We start from the raw sequence: 19,472 nt of genomic DNA, 5'->3' as shown, positions 1-19,472 counted from the left end.
TTGAGCAGGGGGGTTGGACTAGATGATCTCCAGAGGTCCCTTCCAACCTCAGTGATTCTGTGATTCTGTGATTCTGTGTGCTTTTTAATTAACATTGTTGTGGTGTACGTTATTAGAATCACTTCCTGAGCTGGATCGTTTAACATAAGAGTGTATCCATCTCCCACGCTTCGATTTCACCTCTGTATGCCTCACTTTCACTGAAAAGAGGCATAGTAGAAGCAGAGTATCCAGCAGGAAAGGTTAAATGATGCTGGGCAGAATTTTAGAGGAGTAGGCACAGTGTTATTATTTTCCTAGGTGAAAGAAATCATTTAGCAAGTGTTATCACCCCAGCACAGTTCCTCCCCATTTACAAACTGAAAAGTGTGGGGAGAACCAAACTTGGCATCCAGCCTGAGGTTTCAGACAGAGAGTGATATGAAAAGTTCAGTCAAAGAGCAGGAAAATGACTGATGCCCAGACACTGGTTTCTCTTTACATATTTCAGCTGCTTTTTATAGGTCCTACCAACTCTAGGAAAATCATGCATAATGTGTAAGAAAAAAAAATAAACAGAAATGAATGTACACAATTATAGATACATTGCACATACATGTCTGTGTTCCCCACCTGCCCCTCCAAAATTACATAATTAAACATTTACTGATTTAATGAAAACTCAGTCTGTACTATTCTGAAACTAGGACACTCTGCTCCCGCCATGGGAGCACAGACCCACCCAGCACGAATAGCATGTTTAGCCACCCCTGTGGTTTCCGTTCCCTGGATTTTATTTTCATTTACTAAAATAACATAACTTGATTCACATCCAGTCATATAAATATATATATATATATTTATATATATACACTTAAAAAAATCCCTTAGCTGATGCTACAAAAAGAAACAAGTGCAGAAGAGAAGGAAAGAAGGGATGCTGGATGGAGTTTGCCTCCCAAACGGCGTAATTCCAAGCTAGGAGCTTGGGGGATTCTGGAGTCCCTTGGGAGATCTGGAGTCCCACATCGGTATCCAGCCAGGAAGAGCCCGCATCCACAAACGGATCATCAGCCTGCCCGTTCCACTTAGTGACTTGATCAATACTTCATCTCCTGCTCAATTTGAAATCATCCAGTCGCAGATAGCGGCTCCTTGGGCTAAGCAGATTCTGTGTGCTCAATCCCATTGCTTTCTTGTGACAGCAGGTTACTTGGAAGCTTATGGCATAATAAAGTGTGGATGGGGGAAAAAAAACCCACAAACAAACAAACCTCTTTGTAACTATGAACTTACTGGCATAAACTTAACTGTTCTTCCTGGCATTTCTCCCTCTCCTYCCACCACAGCAGAGAGTTAGAGGTAGAAAACACTTTTCCTGAAAAGCTGGGGGKTTTTTTCTGTACGTTTTGTGGTGAAGGGAAGCCAATTATTGAGAAGAAAAAGAACAGAAGATGAAAGGGCCAGCCTTGCACAATTACAGCCTCAAGTGCTCCCGCACCGTTCCTGAACTGCGCTAACGTAGCATCGTCCTGGCACAGCGTTGATGACGCCCGTCAGTCAGAAGAGACGTGAGAAGAAACACCATCTGGAAACGTACAGAGCCAGCCCAGGTCTCTGCTGTGGGCTGGACTGTGCTGAGCACACTAGGACATGTTGGGATATCAATACCCCCCCTTCAGTACCCTGACACGTAGCCAGGAGTGAGGAACAATCTTCTAAAAGGAACTTCTACATTCCTTTTAAACATCTTCCCTTTATCTCTTCCCTGCTAGCAGAACAAGCTATATTTTAGCGTTGAAGAAGATGGATCTTCTTCAGGTATCATCAGGTATCTCATCCCCACATCACATCTTTTTTATGTTTGGGAACACCAAGTTTCTTGTAAAAATCTGCGGAGTTTCTCATAGTGAAGGGAACTGCACCACATCTAGCAGCATATTTGTGCTTTAATGATCCAATAAATTGACCAAGGCAGTGAGAATATCACAGAAACCCAACCCCAGCRCTGGCTGGACTTCAACAGACAAAATGGGAAGGGATATGGATAGCTCTTTCAGCAGCTGAGATAGTCCTTCAAGGAAAGGCCTGAAGCCTGCTGGGAAATATCAAGGAACTTGTGTCGCTGTTGCAACGTTTTAACAGCTTAATCCCAGCATAAAGCACATGTAAATCAGGTCACCCAACGTCTTTCCTGACATCTTTTACTGCCCTGCTGTGTGAGCTTAAGAAAACCGCTGGATTCACTGGAAATAACTCAGCGCTGATGTAAATAGCAGTACAAAGCTATCTTGCCACGCTATTATTTCRTGGAAACTAACTGATAGTGAGATATTACTCAGCATGAACACGGATGAGTGAAACTACTCCATGGTCTACATGACAGCCACAAAATACATCTTCCTTCTTCAGCAATAATCTAAACTAAGGCCATGAATGTTAAAAGTTGCAGTTAAAAAAAAAAAAAAAGAAACAACCTGCAGTAGGATATGAATAAGGAAAAACTTTCTTGTCCCCATGAGACCAAAAGATGGGTTTGGAAATTTCAGTATGGCATAACAGTTTATGACCAACATATGCATCCATGAAAATCATAGGGAAAAAAATTAAAAAGCCGAGACTCTTCTTTATTATAGGCCCCTTGCACTAAAACAAATAAATATACCCACCTCCAAAGCCAAATTAYTTGAGAGATGTAATCATCTCAAAAATAGCTCCTAGAACTGAAATGTGGTGACAGGGTATAGTAACCCATCCACTAATTTCATTTATTTAGCAGTCATATGCTGTATTCTTATGTTGACAGTAAGTACCTAGCACTGTATTTTTAACTGAATAATAATACGTGTAAAGGGTTTAAAATAAAGAAAAAAAAAATCCCACCCACTGGGATAAACTGCTAATTATAGATGATAAAAATCCTTGATTTGGAACCAGACATAAAGTAAAGAGATTCCTCTGTACCATCTTATATTCTGTGAAACCAATATCTCACAGCGTATAAAGCTATGAGCATATAAAAAAATCAGTTGGTAAGAAATCCATTATAAATCTAATATTAGCCTATGGAAATTAATTTGCAGAATACTATCAAGGCCATTATGGAGTCAAAGAACAATTTATCAGGTAACAAACCAAGCATCAGCTGCTATGTTTGCTAATGGCAATAAAAACAGCTAATGGAAACAATGTTGAATTTTCAGAAGGTCTGGAGCTCTGCAAAGCATGGAAATTTTACACTAGTCTTTAAACAGCTCTGTTAAAAATCAACATGCATGACACTATTCTAGCACGGAGCTTTCTGATGGCTTGGAGGAATAGTTAGCAGATATCCCCCCAAATATGTTGATTTGTAACTAGCATAGTAAATTTTGTAGGACATTTTGCCTTTTTTCAGAGCATGTTATATACTCGTGGTTCAGGTAAGTCTCACAGCCTGTGCAACACGGCTAAGATAATGACGACCCCCATTTAGCTTTATGCTCTCTTAACCTTTTCATTAAAGCAGGGAGCTCCTGAACGAAAAGGCCTCGAGTCTAGAAGGGGGAGTCATGTCTCTGCAGCTGGAGTTGTGATTGCAGGTTGTAGATAAGCTTCACTATGGCAAGAGCGTTAAACCTGGTGTTTGCTCTCCAGCAGGACTTGTGGGGTAGGACACTCCCAAAACATACTGGAAAATACAGTGTCAAGAACTGAAAAAAATGTATATCCAAAGTTCTTAATCTAGACACTTAAGAGACTTTCCAAAGTGCTAAACTGACCTCTTTTACCTCTGCGGGAGCTGTGCACAAGTAGTGTCTTTTACAAGAAGAGAACTGAAACTGGGTTTTAGGAATCTGAAAATCAAGGGGCTGCCTGGATCATTTCAATCACCTGAGACTTGACAAGATGAACTGTCTGCCCCAGGCACGACCCCTCTAGATCATGACACTTACTATGTATAGTACACTTATATACAAAAGGCAAAATATTCCCAACGAGCCATGTTGTCTTCCAGCAAGGCAGAGGCTGCAGCATAGAGACTTGTGCAAATGGCACGCGCAATGAATTCATCTTAAACTTGAATAAAGGTGTTTGTAGTTACCTACCTAGAGCTAAACACATATGTAGAAACTCTGTTGATTTAAAGTCATTTGCCATCCTTCTAGTCCTGTTCATAGCCCCAAACCTACAAGAAGCACCATCCACTGGGCACCACCATCATTTCTTCCACTGGGCTTTTTTACCAGGTCCTACATGTCAGTTCTTAGGCTGACAGTATGAGATGATGATCAGTATGGATGAGTAACAGACTTGGCAACATGAGAGGGCTCTGAGGTCCTAGCTAAGGGCCTTTCCAGTTTGTTTCCAGAAACAATTTGTTTCTGAGCCTGACTTTATTGCAGTGAAAACCTGAAAGATCATTAAACAAAAGCGGATTTGTCAGCCTATCTCAAGATGCACCCTTCATGCTTCAATTAACAAAAAAAGGCTATTCCCAGCAAAGGTGTCTTTCAACAACAGTAATTAAAATAGCTGTCTCCTTCTCTGTTACTCTTAATTATATTTCAGCCATTAGTTGGTCTTTAAAGCATTGTTTCCTTGCTACAATGAGTCAACAGACTGCAGCAGGCAGTATCACAATGCATTTTTTTCTTCAGGGGCCAATTTATCACAAAATAACAGAGATGAGAGACACAGAAAAGGAGGGGAACCCTTTTTTTTTTTTTTTCCCACAGATGTTGTCTCTCCTGCACACGATGTAAGGATTCCATACAATTTGGCAGTACAATGTTAGACCCAAAATGACGTATTTGATAATAGTTCCTTTAATTTGCATTGTATCCTGTGGCTGCACAAATACCATGGCCTCAGACAGCTAGACAAGAAACATAGCACACACTTCTGAGCAGCAGAAGCCTGAAATGGAAGGTGCACAATATAATCAGGCTGGCCTATATATGTGTCTGTAACGTAAATCCCAGAAGACTGATTTACTGGTATAAGTAACTAAATACTATTGTATTCCCAGAACACCATGGGGAAAGATTCAACTCATTTGCTTTCGGCTGTCAAAATGAGGAATCCAGCACAGGCAAGTTATCTAAGCTTCCTCAAAAGTTAATGAAAAGAGATAGGCACTCAGAGGTTGAATCATGCCACTTGTCTTGGACAGTCTTAGAAAAGGATGAATCACTCTCTGGAGGTGTCTGTTTCTTTCCACTGACTATCAAGAGTCTAGACGAATAACTTTCAGGCTGCTGAAGTTAAGCAATTTGAATCCTGCTGAAGATACTTGAAGGTAAAGACACAATATTGTTTAATTCAATTTATAGATCTCAGTTCTGATCCAACATCTGCTTTTAAACTCAGAAACGCCCTCAAGAAATTAGAGTGATTTGCCAAAGAGCATTAGCATTTGCAACTAAAATTCTGTTCCACCAGCCTACTTGTGTCATCTTAGTATTGCAGCCTCTCACAGAGATGCTATGTCTTCACTGCCAAAAGTGAGAAGTTTTTATAGCAGATAACTAATACATGTTATCTATCTTGCTATAAAATCCTGGGGGAACAAAGCACAGTGATTTCTACCGCAATGTAGCTAAACGAAATCTAGCCCAGAGGTAGTGGATTGGGTTGATCTTGCCTAGTTACACTGCAGTAAAAACGTCCTGTATTTCATCTTCACTAGGGCTTTAATGTGTTATGTCTTTTTATCTAACTCATTGTAAAAAAAGACTGATGCTTCTGGCTGAAAGGGCACAGCTTTATTTTCAAGGGTTAAACATATATATATGTCTGTGTGTGTGTCTGTGTGTGTGTGAATGTCTTAATTTCCTAGAGTACAGATGAAGTTATAGCCAAACTGACACTAAATTTTGACTATCAAGCTGTGACGAAATGAAGTGAGTTTTGAAACCTAATATCAAACCAGACTGCCATTCAAGAGTTTTCAACTGGCGAGAGTAAGTGGCCGCTGTATCCAATTGAGCTATCTTTCTTGAAAGATACCCTCCCTATTTCTGATCAGCATTAGCATCAGTACCTACCCTTCCCAAAATGGAGGGTTCCCAAAACGCCCAGAGGCATTTTATGCAGAGCTGTGAACTGCTCCCTATCATTTGTAAGTGCTTAATACAGCAGAACTTGTTAAAATCTCCTATTTGCATTTTAAAGAAACTAATTATTGCCTTAACAAAAAGCAGTTTCCCTAGGTGTTCAAAATGCTCCCACTGCTTTTGTTTCATTTCATAAACAGATTACCAATTTGAAAAAAGGAATTTGGTCTTTGGGTGTAACTTGTAGAAACCTTGATGGGATTGAAACACTAACCCTGCAATTTACTAACAAAAATAGCCCACCAGCTAAACCATGCTCCGTCTCTACCACTGTGGAAGGAATATTCTCAGCAGACCAGTGCAATATGATTCAATTTTGTTTGTTGGCTCGGTTCAGTTGAAAACAAAATGAGAAGTGAAATTCTGTTGCAGAAAGAACTGATAACCATTACAAACTTTCCACAGAAGAAAGTGTGTTACCACCAGATGGAAAAGGAAATGGTTAGGTTATCTGAGCTTGAATCCCAGCAACAACACCTGGATGAAGGTCTCCATTGCAGAGAACAAGGTTTACAGGCATCAGAGATCTGCCTAAAGCTTCAGAATAAGCCCTTTGAAATTTAAATGACAAGCCTTGATTTGGTCCTGGGCACAGGGATAAATTTCACTGTCTTCTAAATACAGGTCAGCAAGACCGAAGTGGTGGCAGTACTTTCATCCCAAAACCATAACAGTAAGTGGTTCTGGCTAGTTTGTTTCAGGYGTTGTCAAATAACAGATACATTAATTAGGTCTGAATACAGTTTTGTTTTCATGGTTGAACTCTTCCTTCCTGTGAAATTGTTTCCAAAAGGAATTTAACTTTCAGGTGATATGAAGACACCTGCAAAAGGTCACAAATTTTCTAGCAAAACTATTTGATTATAAAATAGCTATTTACCCAGCCCTTTTGTTCTAAGCAAACTTTTGCTGAAGAGCCTCAGGGACAGACTGCAGCCAGTACCGGCTGTGTCCCACCTCGGAGACCCAGCACCCATGGTGGGACTTCCAGGCTCACACATTCTAGTGCAGGCTTACCTGGGATTTTAAGATCTGCATTTCTCCTTGCAGTTCCTCATCACAGGGTTTGGGGGCTTGAATATATGGAGCCTGGAGCAGAAAAACTCTGAGAGACCATGCTCACCATTCCACTATGAAGCTTACAGAAACATTCATTTCATAAGAAGYTGCAGGTTTAAGGAGACATACTTGTTTCAGGAAAAGCATAGTAGCCTATGATGGGACCTTCGGTGCATTATGTGGGGTTTCATATGCTCTGACAAACGTTTGAGCTTCTCTGTATGACTTGCAGTAAATTCTACCAGTTCAATCAACAGAACCGCAACTAAGTCTCCACAGCATGTTTCCAGATTTGGCTTTCCGTTTCCTAAATAGAAATAGATCCCCAAACCAAGGGAGAGAAGAGGAAGTCTGTAGCTTATAGCTGCACGTAACCAGGGTGGGTGACTGTCTAGATCCACATAAAGCCTATGCTGAAAGATACCATTAGATTTTTGCTGGAATTTCTGGAATTTGCCAAAAAACTACATAAAGCGTAAAAAAAAGGCAGGCCTAGAACATTAAATAAGTGGTCTCCTTTCAGTGTGATGCCAGCTTAGGGGGTGTTAATGAAGGAGGAAAGAAGCCCTGACTGCACGAGAGCTGTCCTGTCCTGCTGAGGTTTAAAGGCCCTTCAGCTTTGCAAAGGACATATGGCAAGARATTGCTCCTCATCTCTCTATTTTGCTTGGACAGAAAAGCCTGTAACTAAACCTGAAACCTCAGAGGTTTTTCTGTGCCTTGCCCGAGACTCCTGCCAAGCGTCTGCCCAGCTGCCCTGACCTTGGCCCTGCCACACAAGACTTCACAGATTATTCTTTCTACTCAGCATTCCTCATCGGTCCATTAGAAAGCAAACACCAAGATAGACAACATTACCCAAAGGAGGAGTCCTCTCCTTTGCCCCATCATTTGGAGTCCGCTGGAGCAGACAGAAAGCCTCCTCCTGTTTTCAGCTGCATAAGTATTGGGCTCCACGGCCTAATTTTTGAAAGTGCTGAGTACCCACAGCTCCTGCAAAATCAATGAGGGCTGCAGGCAGTGTTGAAAAACAAGCTACTAATAACTTTTAGCACACGACAATATGTTCCAGCTTTTTGTCTGTTCCTATTTCTGTATTTCTCCTTCATTCCAACACTATTTAGAAATGGCTCCCATAGTCACCATATTTTTCCTCTTTTTGTTCTCTAAACGGCACATTACTTTTTCATAAGATGTAATTTCTTCTGCCACTGAGACCCGTACTTTTTCTGATTGTCTCAATGCTTCTTTCTAATGTCTGGGACTTACTTTTATCTGTCATGAGTCTAATCTTCTTTCTGCCTCTACAATTAGTTTTACTGTACATTAAACATTGTTCAGAGATTTCTTATTTGAAAGGCAAGAAAGAAACTATTATAAACTAGGAGAGATGTCATCATTCAACTAGATTCTGTGATTTGGGACAAGACATTGTAGGCAATCCGGAGATTCATTGTTTTATGTAAAGTAATTGTCCATGTTTTATGATGCTACTATTTGTATGCAACTGTTAAAGAAAGAAACTGGAGATGAGAAAGGAAAATGGAAAAGATTAATCTCATTTTATAATACCTTAGGAATCTACTTTCAAAAAGTCCCTCATTAAGGCTCCCAGTAGTTTGTAGAGATCTGCAAGTCTGGAACACAATTCTCTTTTCAGTTTTATCAAAGAAGAGTGGAAGTAATTCCATTTTCTACCAAGGAGTTATTTCTAAAACTGTGTTGTTTAAATGACTGTTGGATCCATACCTTTGCTCCCTAAACAAAAGGAGAAATAAGACCATGGCTGCTGAAAAGCTGAATTTCCTTCTCATCTCAAGACATTGCTTTTTTCAGCACATGAGGGAAGAAAAATAAATTGATAAACCTCTTTCCAAACCTGTAACAAAACTAAGATCTGTTCTGAAGAGAGAAGCTACCAGGCTGCAAGATCACAGAAATAACAAGCTGCCTGTAGGAACTGACAGTCAGCCTGTATCTAGGTTACAGTAGTGGTCAGCTTGCTCATCCTACCTACCATTGAACCCCAGCAAGATGCTTCCAGCCCGACACAGCCACGTGTCTGAGGAGGGAGAGGTCTGTAGTTACAGCTACTGTCCTGAACAATAAGAAGTCGTCAGTGGTAACTCAGCAATAATTRTGCATACTGAAAAGCCTGTTTAAGGAAAATGGAATAGAATCATGAAGAGATCAGTCTGCAGTTGGATAATTTTGTAGAACAGACAGTTTATTCAAGCCCKGCGAGTTTCCCTGAAGCCTAGAAGCTGAGTTGGAATGTGAAGAACCTCTCTAGTAATCTATTTTGTGCACATTTTAGTCAGAAGGCAGCAGAGCACAGGCTCTGGTTTACAGGTAGGAGTATATGAAGGATTTTGCTCAGCTTTCTTAAGTCCTTAGCTAATGTTATGTAGTTCATCTAGCTGATATGAACTAGCACTGTACCAAAAGATGCAATCCAGGTCTTTCTCCTGCCCCTAGTTATTTGTTCTCGCCTTGTGCCATTTCCTCCCCTGGGACAGAAAATGTCCATGTGCCTGCATGATGAACTAAATCTGAGTAAAAACTAATCCGGGAAAGAAAATAAGAATATTCATTGGCTCCCTTCTGTAGTTCATGGTAGGGCCACATGAATGCCTGTGCTGACAGATGGGAGAAGGAAGTTAAGAAGAGTAAGACTTTCTTTTTTAGCAGCAGTGCTGGCTTAAACTGGTCATGAAACAACATTGTTGCTAATCTCAGAATAAACCTATTAATTTCAGTGTCCCAAGCTTAATAGGAAGTTATTTAAATGATACTGACATTGCGCAGTAGCACAACACAATGGAAGTCATGTTCTGGGAAAACAGTCATTTCTATACGATATTTGAAGGAGCTGAGGAGTAATCAAGAGTCACTGCTTAGTTTCTGAGATCAAGCATTTCTGCCTGCTGGACTCAGCTCTGAAATGGTTTTGCTTTAAGCTGGTGGTGGCTGGACCAAGTGGAAAATCAAATATGAGTGTTTGAGGCAAGCATTTCGTTTGAAAACAAAAAATGCTGTAAGAGAAAAAGAAGACCTTTGCTGCGCTTGCTGGAGCCATAAACCACGATAGCAGGCTGTCCTTCAACCCATGAAACGACAGAAGAAAGTTGCATAATGTCATCAACACTAAGCCCGTCAAATATTTTATCTCCTCCCAGCCCATGATCCATGAAAAGTGAAAGTTTTTCTCCTCTTTAGAGCAAAGGATAAATTAGTTGGAAAGTCTGTCACAGCCATTTTATGCCTTTGCAGAAAACTGCAGTTTAGCCAGCAAATATGATGAAGGATATGTGTTCCTGTCACCCGTGACATGAAGGATTACTACAAGTTGTAGATGTCACAGATCAAGTTGGGTGTAGTGTTTGAGAAAGCCGTCACTGCAGCTGGGGGAGACAAGAGTATCAAGAAGCAACAAAAGATATCAGAGGTGATACCAGCTGGGTCACTGCCTAGTTCCAGTTACTAAAAAAATGGAAGTTGTCTGCTGAGCTTTTATCAGACTTTCCAAACCATCTGGAAGTGATTACATTTTCAAGTGAGAAAGCACAGGAGTTAGATTATTTCTATGGGACGTATTCTGTTAATCAGATTTTAGCCAGTTCATTAGCACTCATTACTCCAAAACACCTCACCTTCTCAGCACTCAACATGGAGGTGGGTGCCACAAATTTTTGCAAGTAAATGTATAGGTCCACTTGTGGCATGTCCCAAGTTCTATCCAGATGACAGGAAGCTATGTTCATATTTGTGGGAGGTCTCTACAAGCCATCACAATGATGAAAAACAGCTCCCATAAGACCCTGCAATAAGATCAAGCAAGATTTGGAACTAAACCGAACTTTTAGAGAACCCAGAAAAAGACAAATCTCAAACTGCGAAAGCAAAATCAATCTACAAATTCGCAAGGTTGCTCCACAAACTAAAAGAACTGAAACTACTACCACAATCAAGCTCACTAAAAATAGTCTAGCTTTCCCATTTCTGCCAGTTCATTGAGTTCCACCTCCTTTCCTATTCCATGACAAAGCTACCTAGAAAAGGGTAAGTCTACAGGGAAATCTCAGAGCTCAACAAAAGTATAAAAAGGAGGTACAAATATACTCATGTCAACGGTTAGGTAAATACCATTAGATGCTGATATCTTCAGTTATTTTAGTATTCATGTGGGGCTTAGCCATATTGATATGTCTCTTGGGAACTATCCACTCTTCCTATATTTATTACCCAAAATGTAGCAATTCAGATGTCTGCCCTTTGGAATGATCTTTGTGCATGAGATTTTTTTGATGTTAAAGGACAGGAAGAAAAGTCTATCATTCTCATGAGGAGCTCTTCTATGAATATACCATGAATCTGAGCAACACTAACTTCAAGAAAGACACCTTTTAACTTTTTAGACCATTATTTTGAACGGTATGTTCAAGTTACCGTCTTGAAGGCTGGGAGCCCTTTTATGTCAGAAATAGAACAGTGACAGCATAAGACCTACATTATATGTATTCAAAGTCAAAAAATACATGTACAAATAAAAACAGAAATTTTGTGAACCATCTGAACACAAGTGCTTTTGAGATTTCATCACAGGCCTTGCTATATCCATTGAAATCAATGACAAGCCATTGGTACTATCCAGTCATTGAAACATTTTAACCCTATCTCCTTCTGCATGCAAAGAATTGAGATTCTGGTGATGATATACTCTTTTGGTCTTCCACACACCTGGGGGGGAACTCATTATTGCAGATAAATGAATCTTACAGGCAACTAAAAACTGATTGAAGAGCTACATTATACATAAAAGTCATTAATGGCTGTAGACAAGAATTGATTAATTCTGATAAAGACAGCAAGAGGCTTGCCAGAGTCTGCCACGAAGACCAGCCTTCCAGGTTGTTCTGCAGGCATTAGTGTTGATAAATGATGTTGTGTGTTGAACTATCTAAAGGTTCAGGCAACAATTCTCCATAAACTGCAAGATGACCTCAGTATATCACTAAATGTAGTCCTGCTTCTCACTGAGCAGTCTGGTAACAGGCCTCTCATCTCAGCTGGAAGAAAGCAAACACCACTCCATAACTCATCCGCTAGAGGAAAGCAGTTAACACAACATATTGATTCTACCAGGTTCGCCCAAACTCTAGCAGGCCAGTCAGTTAAATCGCTAAGAGAGTCATGCAAGGAGATGCACTTTTCTYCAGTATCATACATTCCTAGAAATCCCTTTGACCGACACCTCAAGCAGCTGAGAAGACTGTGTGGAATATCAAACGCTGTCTCAGGTTTCAGTTCCTGGTCCAATGCTGAGCACAGTGCTCCCATAGTCCTTCCTCGGAAAACATCCACTTGTATTTCTTCTATCACTAGCTGTAGAATGAACAACCCTTTGCAGAAATGGTACCTCTAAAGTCACATTTCTTTTCARATGTATAATCTGAGTTTTGCCATACAGCAAAGGTTTAGTAATCCCACATAAGTGCAATGCGGTCTAAAGGTGCCAAGTAATAGGCTACTGCTTATGGAGCCAATAAACAGTGAAAACGGTTTTGGAGAATGTTTTTGCCCAGCTTTGCAAACTGTATCTTTTCACCTGTCTCGCTTATGGGTAACAAAATAAACTCATACACTGCAGCATCCAAAGCACTGCAATCAGTGTTGTTCAAGAAACAATTACCTCTGAGCAGATGATGTTTTTTCAGGGCACCGTTGCAGTGTCCCCCCCACTGAGGCTTAAATGTCAAATGATAGTGCTAACCCCCAGTGCTACCACACCCAAGACAAGTTGACAGCTCTGTATATGCACTAACTTATCAAATCCAGTTCCAAATGAAACCTGTGTTGAAATCGAAGCAATTGGCTCTCTCTTGACAAGCAAAAACCTACTATTTACCTAACAGAAGCAGGTGCCAGTATATTTTTAAATATTCCATAGCTGCCTGTTCTCATCTCTACAGCATATAAGCAGAAACCCTATTTAGAAAGCATGTAGCATCTCTGGAATTTTTAGCAGAATTCATCTCTCCTGCTGTCATGTAAAAGCATCACCCAAATTTTCCTGCTAACTATAGTCCAGAATGTAATGGAGAAGTTTGGCAAAAATATCTCCCACTGCCACAATGTTCCACTGAGTAGACATGTTATTTTCCAAATCTGCTATGCTTACTTCCAGTATCAAATGAGAGCTATAATGCTATTAATGCACTTAATGACATGTTCTTAGCAACAAATTCAATCAAATATAGCAAAACAGAATGACGGAGATGAGGATAGACATCCAGTGAGACCAGAGATAAGTGATTCTGAACAGCTGCTGGTGTGAAATCCAGTATCTACAGCACTGCACGACTCCACACATTTCTGTAGTACAGCAGCCTGAGGACTGGAAGAGTCATCACTGGTCAGTACAACAGAAAAACTCTCTACCATTTCCTCTCTTTGATTCATGTGTCTCCCACGAGCTCACAGAGGATTATGTCTATTAAAACCCTAACTCGGCTCTGGCAATGTATGCTTTTGTCTTAGAATATGCACAAACTAAATACCAGCATGGCATGAGTCCGCTCCATGGGTCATGWCCTCCACCTATCCAGAGGTTTGTATGTTCCTTTTTTATGTAGTGTTATCATATTAAAATTACAGAAAGTTAACTACAACTATTAAATGTTTTACCTCCTAAATATGTGTAAGGAATAGCCCTTACAATGAACTGCTCTTACTGTGTTAACCTGAAATTTAGAAGTGGTGCATGCAGAAGAAAAGACTAAGTCCTATTCTCCACCATTCCTCTCCCATTCCCCAAACCAGTTCCAACCCACAGACATGAAAAAGTTACCTGATCTCTATGCTAATACTTCTACTGATGGTGCTTTCTCTCTCTTACCCTCTGTTTCAATGCCCAGCTTCAGTGCTGAGCAGGAATTTCTTGTTTGTTTATTTAGCTCAGATCTAACATCTCACACGTTAAAAACATTTCACAGGCAAAGCAATAAAATAAATAAATAAACAATGGCAAGATTTATTCTGCCAAAAAGCAGTTTCCCCGTATTCAATCTAGAGAAGACAAGCCTTTGGGAAGATATGAAAACAGCCTTTTTCAGAAGCAGAAAAGACTGTTGCACACAGGAGGAGAACAAACTCTTCTTGGTATCCAGTGAAAACAGGACAAGATCAGGCTCAAATTGCAGCAAGAAGGACCAAGACCCAACACTGAGAAGAAAGTCTCCCCCATTAAGGCTGTGAGGGACATTACACAATCTCACTGGAGACCTTGCATCAGAAAACCACTCAGCATGGCCTCCTGAAGTCTGTCGCAGTCCTGTCTTCTATAATTGCTGTTGATGTGGAAGTCATTCTATTGCAAAGTTTAATACATTTTTATGCGCCTGTGTTTGCTGCCTTAGCTGACAACCCCTCTTTCCAGGCTGGATACACTTCTTTCGAACCCATCTGCATTCACCACATCCTCCCAGATACCTGGCTACTCAATTCCCCTTATCACTGCTAACTTCCTTACATTTCATTATTTGGTCTAAATACGTACAAATTCTCCACTAGCTGTTTGGTCAATTATTTCCCTTCCTTTCTGCTCCTTCTTTTACTAATGTTCAATACTGGCGTTGTGATTCCTTTTGTTCTTACATGGAAACAATAAATTTAGCCTTTTGTTTTCCCCTTAAAAATTCTCTGTACCTAATAAAACTAAACCATTCCCTTTCACTTACCCTTTTAGAGACTTTATTCCTCCCCATTTAACCCACTAGGGCAAGTGGAAGCAATTACCCTTGAGAGTGACAGTTATCACACTCAGGTTGAAGTATGCTTTTAGTAATCCTTCGGGATCTAATTAGAAGCTGTATGAAAACACTTGTGGACCCAGTATGGCACAGAGTGCCACAGGCCAATGGCATTATACCTGGTAAGACAGGCAAATGATTTATTGAGAAGGTGATAAAGACAGACCGAGGGTAAAAAGTACTGAAAGCACTTGTTTTTAAAAATGTGTGTAATAGAATTTCAAAGGAAAATCAGACATAGAGGGTCCACCAGCTGCAGTAGTAAGGTGGTTGAGTGCAGCTGGCCCACCCGAAGGGTCTACACTTCCTTATTCTACCCCAGTCTTAAGTGTGTATTACTACTTTGAATTATCAAGGAAAAAGAGAGCTCCTTCAATCTCTATAGCTTGTAGTCAAAATCCACCATGGCTTTTGCTTGTACTGGGATTACACTGTCCATACCCTTTTTTATTTGGGCTGCAAAAAGCAGTCACACCTTGATATGGTTGGGCAATGCTTGCGTGTGTTAGTCATTGTGTAAGAAGCATACAGGAGTTCAGAGCATTAGGTGAATACTTTTTCTTGCAAATGGAGTGCCATAAAAGAGCATCACAACACAAGCTACAAGGCCTGTTTTTTTTCAGGCAAATTACTGTCACCAGACAGTAACACAACTTCCCAGCCCACAGACCTGATCATCGAAAGTGTTGGGATACCAGCCATTAATTAACTCTATCACGGTCCTCTTTCACCTGGGGCTGCAAATTCAAAGTGCACTTATTCAGTGTGAATTTCATGCACAGTGGACCCCCATTAAAAGCCATTCAAAATATCGCACCAAGGTTTTGCAGTTTGTAGCCAGAACACTAGTGTACACCAGTTGTCAGTAGAGTCTGGATCCTGAAAGGCAAACAAGCCCAAGTATCCTTTTTGCTTCCTAAAGGATTATTCTCAGCAGCATGCGGAGCACTCTTTTTATACTACAATACAAGAAAATATGGAAAAAGACCAGTTTCTATACAAAATACGCCAAATTCTGTATATAAATAAGACATCATCCTCCACATCTATGCCAGGATGCCCTGGAAATAGATCAAAATTTTTTCAGTCCAAAATATTATAAAGCAAATGAACTGTATCAGAACAAAACCCAAACCCAAAACCCCATGCTTTGCTCTCTAGTTTGACCACTGGAAGCTGACATATATTTAAGCTGACTTTGGCCGAGGAACTCAAAACGAGCACTTTATTACTTCTCCAGAGAGTAAAATGACTTCTTAAGAGCGGAATATCAAAGACACTAAAATAAAGGATTATCAGCAYAGAATTATAAACAGGAAGCCATGAAGGAAAACAATCACAGATTTTTCATACCTATGTGCTAACTGAACCTATTACAATTCTCATTTCATAAAAGAAGTGGGAGCTCTACTTACTTTCACAAAGACGTCTTCTCAGCTTCCCCCGAATTTTATCAATGGCGTTGTAATCAGAGACATGAAACACATGAGCAGACTTGGGTTCCGAAGCAATTTCATCCAGTTCCTCTTTTAAGGCTTCACCAACACCCACAGCAAAGATCCTAATCCCAGCCTGACGGGCTGCAGTGGCTGCATCTAAGACATAATCCTGGCTCCTTCCATCCGTCAGAAGGATAGCCACTTTTTTAACAGTTTGGTCACTAAATCTCCCACCTGCTTCTTTGGAAAAACTGTAAGCGTTGATGTACCTGAGAACATCTCCAGTGTTTGTGTTACCCCCATAATACTTAATTTTTCGTGCAGCTTCTTTGATTTCCTCACAAGTTTTGTACCTTCCCAGGTCAAACTCTGTGGTTGGCCGATCACTGTACCGCACCACACCTACATGGGTTTTATCTGGGCCAATCTCAAAAGTTTCCACCAAATTAGACACCCACTGTCGAACCTTCTCAAAATCTTCTTTTCCAACGCTGGAGGAGGCATCCAAGATGAAAACAAGGTCATAGTGAACGTTCTTGCAACCTGCAGGAGTGGCAGAATATGTCACTAAGGGAAGCTGAAAGACARGTATCAGACAAACCAAATATGCTATAGGCATTTCTGTTCAGTGAATGATTTTTAGGAGGTAGCAAACTCTCTCCCTATCCTACAGAGAAAGTGCAGGTTCTCAGCCTTTCTTCCTTGTGACTCACCTCATCTATTTCAGGGCATCTACAGTACATCAGCACACACTTTACCTTGAAATGCAAACCCTCTCTCTTTCTGCACTACTAACCGCTTCTTTGCTCAGTCTTTCACCTATACTGTCTGCATGCACATGAAGCTATTTTTCTCTTTAAAAACCTCAGTGAAGTTCCTCTTCTGTCCCCTTTGCTCATGTCATGCTCTGAAATGACCCTGGCAGATCGACAGACCTGTCCTGACCTTGCCTATACCAATCCTGACCTTGACTAGTGAAGCTTTCATGTTTCCCCTTGCATTAACATTATGATTTATTTATGCTTAGCTAGAAGCAGTTCTTTTGCTCAGCATGATATCTTGGTGAAGCAAGTTTATAACAAGGTTATTTTGATTTTGAGGCTGTCTGCCATTGACTATTGACTAAAGGATGACTCACTGAATACTGGGATAGCTTCCTTGACAACAAAGGACAGTTCCTTTGTAAAGAAAAAGTTCACTTATCCCCACAACCACCCTTTTGTCTCTAACCATGATATTTGTAATCTGAGGCCTGTGTAATCCAAAAAGCAAATGTATTTTAATTGCAGCCTTCTTGTCCTGCGAAGCCAGACTGGTCATATATTTGTTAGACGCTTGCCAAGGAAGTAGATCTCCCAGGAGATGTTTTGTAGCTCTCTCTGAATATATGGAAGACAATACGCTGCATAATCATAAAAAGTCCCAGAGGTGACATAGATCATCACAATACACCAGTTGGACAAAATGTACGTATATATAGGTTTTATTTAATTGACTCTTATATGCCATAGATCCTAACAAGTTATGCAGTTTTAGGGCTGAAAGCTGCTCTACAAACTCAATTTAGTTATGGTCATAACCATCATTTCTCCAGTAGTTCTACAACCATCATTTCTCCAGTAGTTCTGGTCTCGTGTCCTCTCACAAAGTACAACTGCTTGTATTGAACCAACGGTAAAAACTAGCAGTTTGATCAATCGTGTGAAGAACAAGCATATATAACATGATGCAAGACAAAGAGTTGGTCCATATCAGTGCCTGTGCCATTTCATTTCTATCAGAGTTACAGGGCTTTTCTATGCCCCACTGACCTGGAAGTGTTATTTCTGTCCCCTAAAATGTTGGCAGTTGCCTTTAAACCCTTCTACTTTGCCCAGGGTCTGAGGTAGCCCACATCTAACCCACATCCAGTCCACATCCACCAAGAGAGGTTTGATTCCTGTTTCACTGCAGGGCCCTGGCTCCCCAACTGTTCTCTCTATGACCATGTTAATAACCTCCTCTGGCCTCTGATGTGGACTGAATAGTCTACTTTTCTTGGTCAGAAAATCTGGGAATATTTGTGAGAATGCCTAACTCCAGGGCATGCTTGCTGCAGGCAGTTTAGTTCTCCATACATTAACACRTGTTGTGGAGTGCTAGGACCAGATCTGTAGAGCAAAACAGCTGGCACTGAGAACTGAACATCACCACTATGTGTGGTTTGCATGATTTCATGCCAGACTAGTTCCAGTCAGGTCCTAGCAACTAAATGTCCATTAGTCACTGAAGCTCATTACATGCACTTCTGAAGTGCATCTTGCAGTTCAGTTTCACCAGAAATTGATCCAGTTCTGCTCCATGATGTGAAACAAAACACAGTAAGTGGGGACACTTAGAAGATTCACTTTGGAAGTTTAATCCTTGTTAGGGATCTGAGAGCATCCCACTTACTGAGGGGCTTGGCTGCCTGGGCTCAGTGGTTTTGGGCAGAGCTCTTCCAGAGAGCTCTGCTGGTAGAAGTTGCCTCTCCTTCCCCTGGAAGCTGCTTTTAAGGTGAGGCTCTTGCCCTTGGTCTTTGCCTGAGCCACAGACTGACTTGGTGGCTTTACCTTGAACCTGCCTCATTGCGATGGACTTGCATGGACTGTTGTTGACCCAGCTACTATCTCCAGACCTGGTCCTGATCCTGACTTGCTGACTCGCATTCCTGGCTTGACACCATGCCTGCTTTGTCACTATGAGCTTGTCCGGCAATCTGGAGTCTTGGTTGAACCTAGCTACTATCATGGGGTTGGCCCTGCTCACCTTGCTTGGGGGTGGTGGCTGGCAAGTCTCCTGCCCTCCTGGTCCTGGGATCCCTCTCAGCTCCCCTAGGGTGTAGACTGTCCTTGCTGCACTCCTAACCAAATTAAAATCCTAATGCAAATGCATGCAATGTGGATGTAAGCTGAGGACTAGGACTTTTTCCCTGCCACAGACCAAAGAGTATGGAGTAACATACACAGTTCATCCAGTCTAGCACTTACTGGAAAGACAGCTCTGTGAAAAGAAATACGATGCGTGCTACCCAAAGATAGGGGGAATGACACTGTTGCCATATGTCC

General features: G+C 41.0%; 1 protein-coding gene across 1 annotated transcript in view; it reads right to left on the bottom strand.

The window, feature by feature from the left end:
* Positions 1 to 19,472, bottom strand: part of COL22A1 (collagen type XXII alpha 1 chain) — a 213,299-nt gene that overhangs the window by 191,364 nt on the left and 2,463 nt on the right. Inside the window, exon 2 of the mRNA XM_026079885.1 lies at positions 16,363 to 16,929. Coding sequence (XP_025935670.1) covers positions 16,363 to 16,929 — 567 coding nt within the window. The remainder of the gene's footprint in view (positions 1 to 16,362; positions 16,930 to 19,472) is intronic.

Source organism: Apteryx rowi, unplaced genomic scaffold (assembly GCF_003343035.1).
Source record: "Apteryx rowi isolate R43461 unplaced genomic scaffold, aptRow1 scaffold_500, whole genome shotgun sequence".
Lineage (NCBI taxonomy): Eukaryota > Metazoa > Chordata > Aves > Apterygiformes > Apterygidae > Apteryx > Apteryx rowi.
Note: the sequence above shows the minus strand (reverse complement) of the source record. Positions and strands in the feature narration are given on the sequence as shown.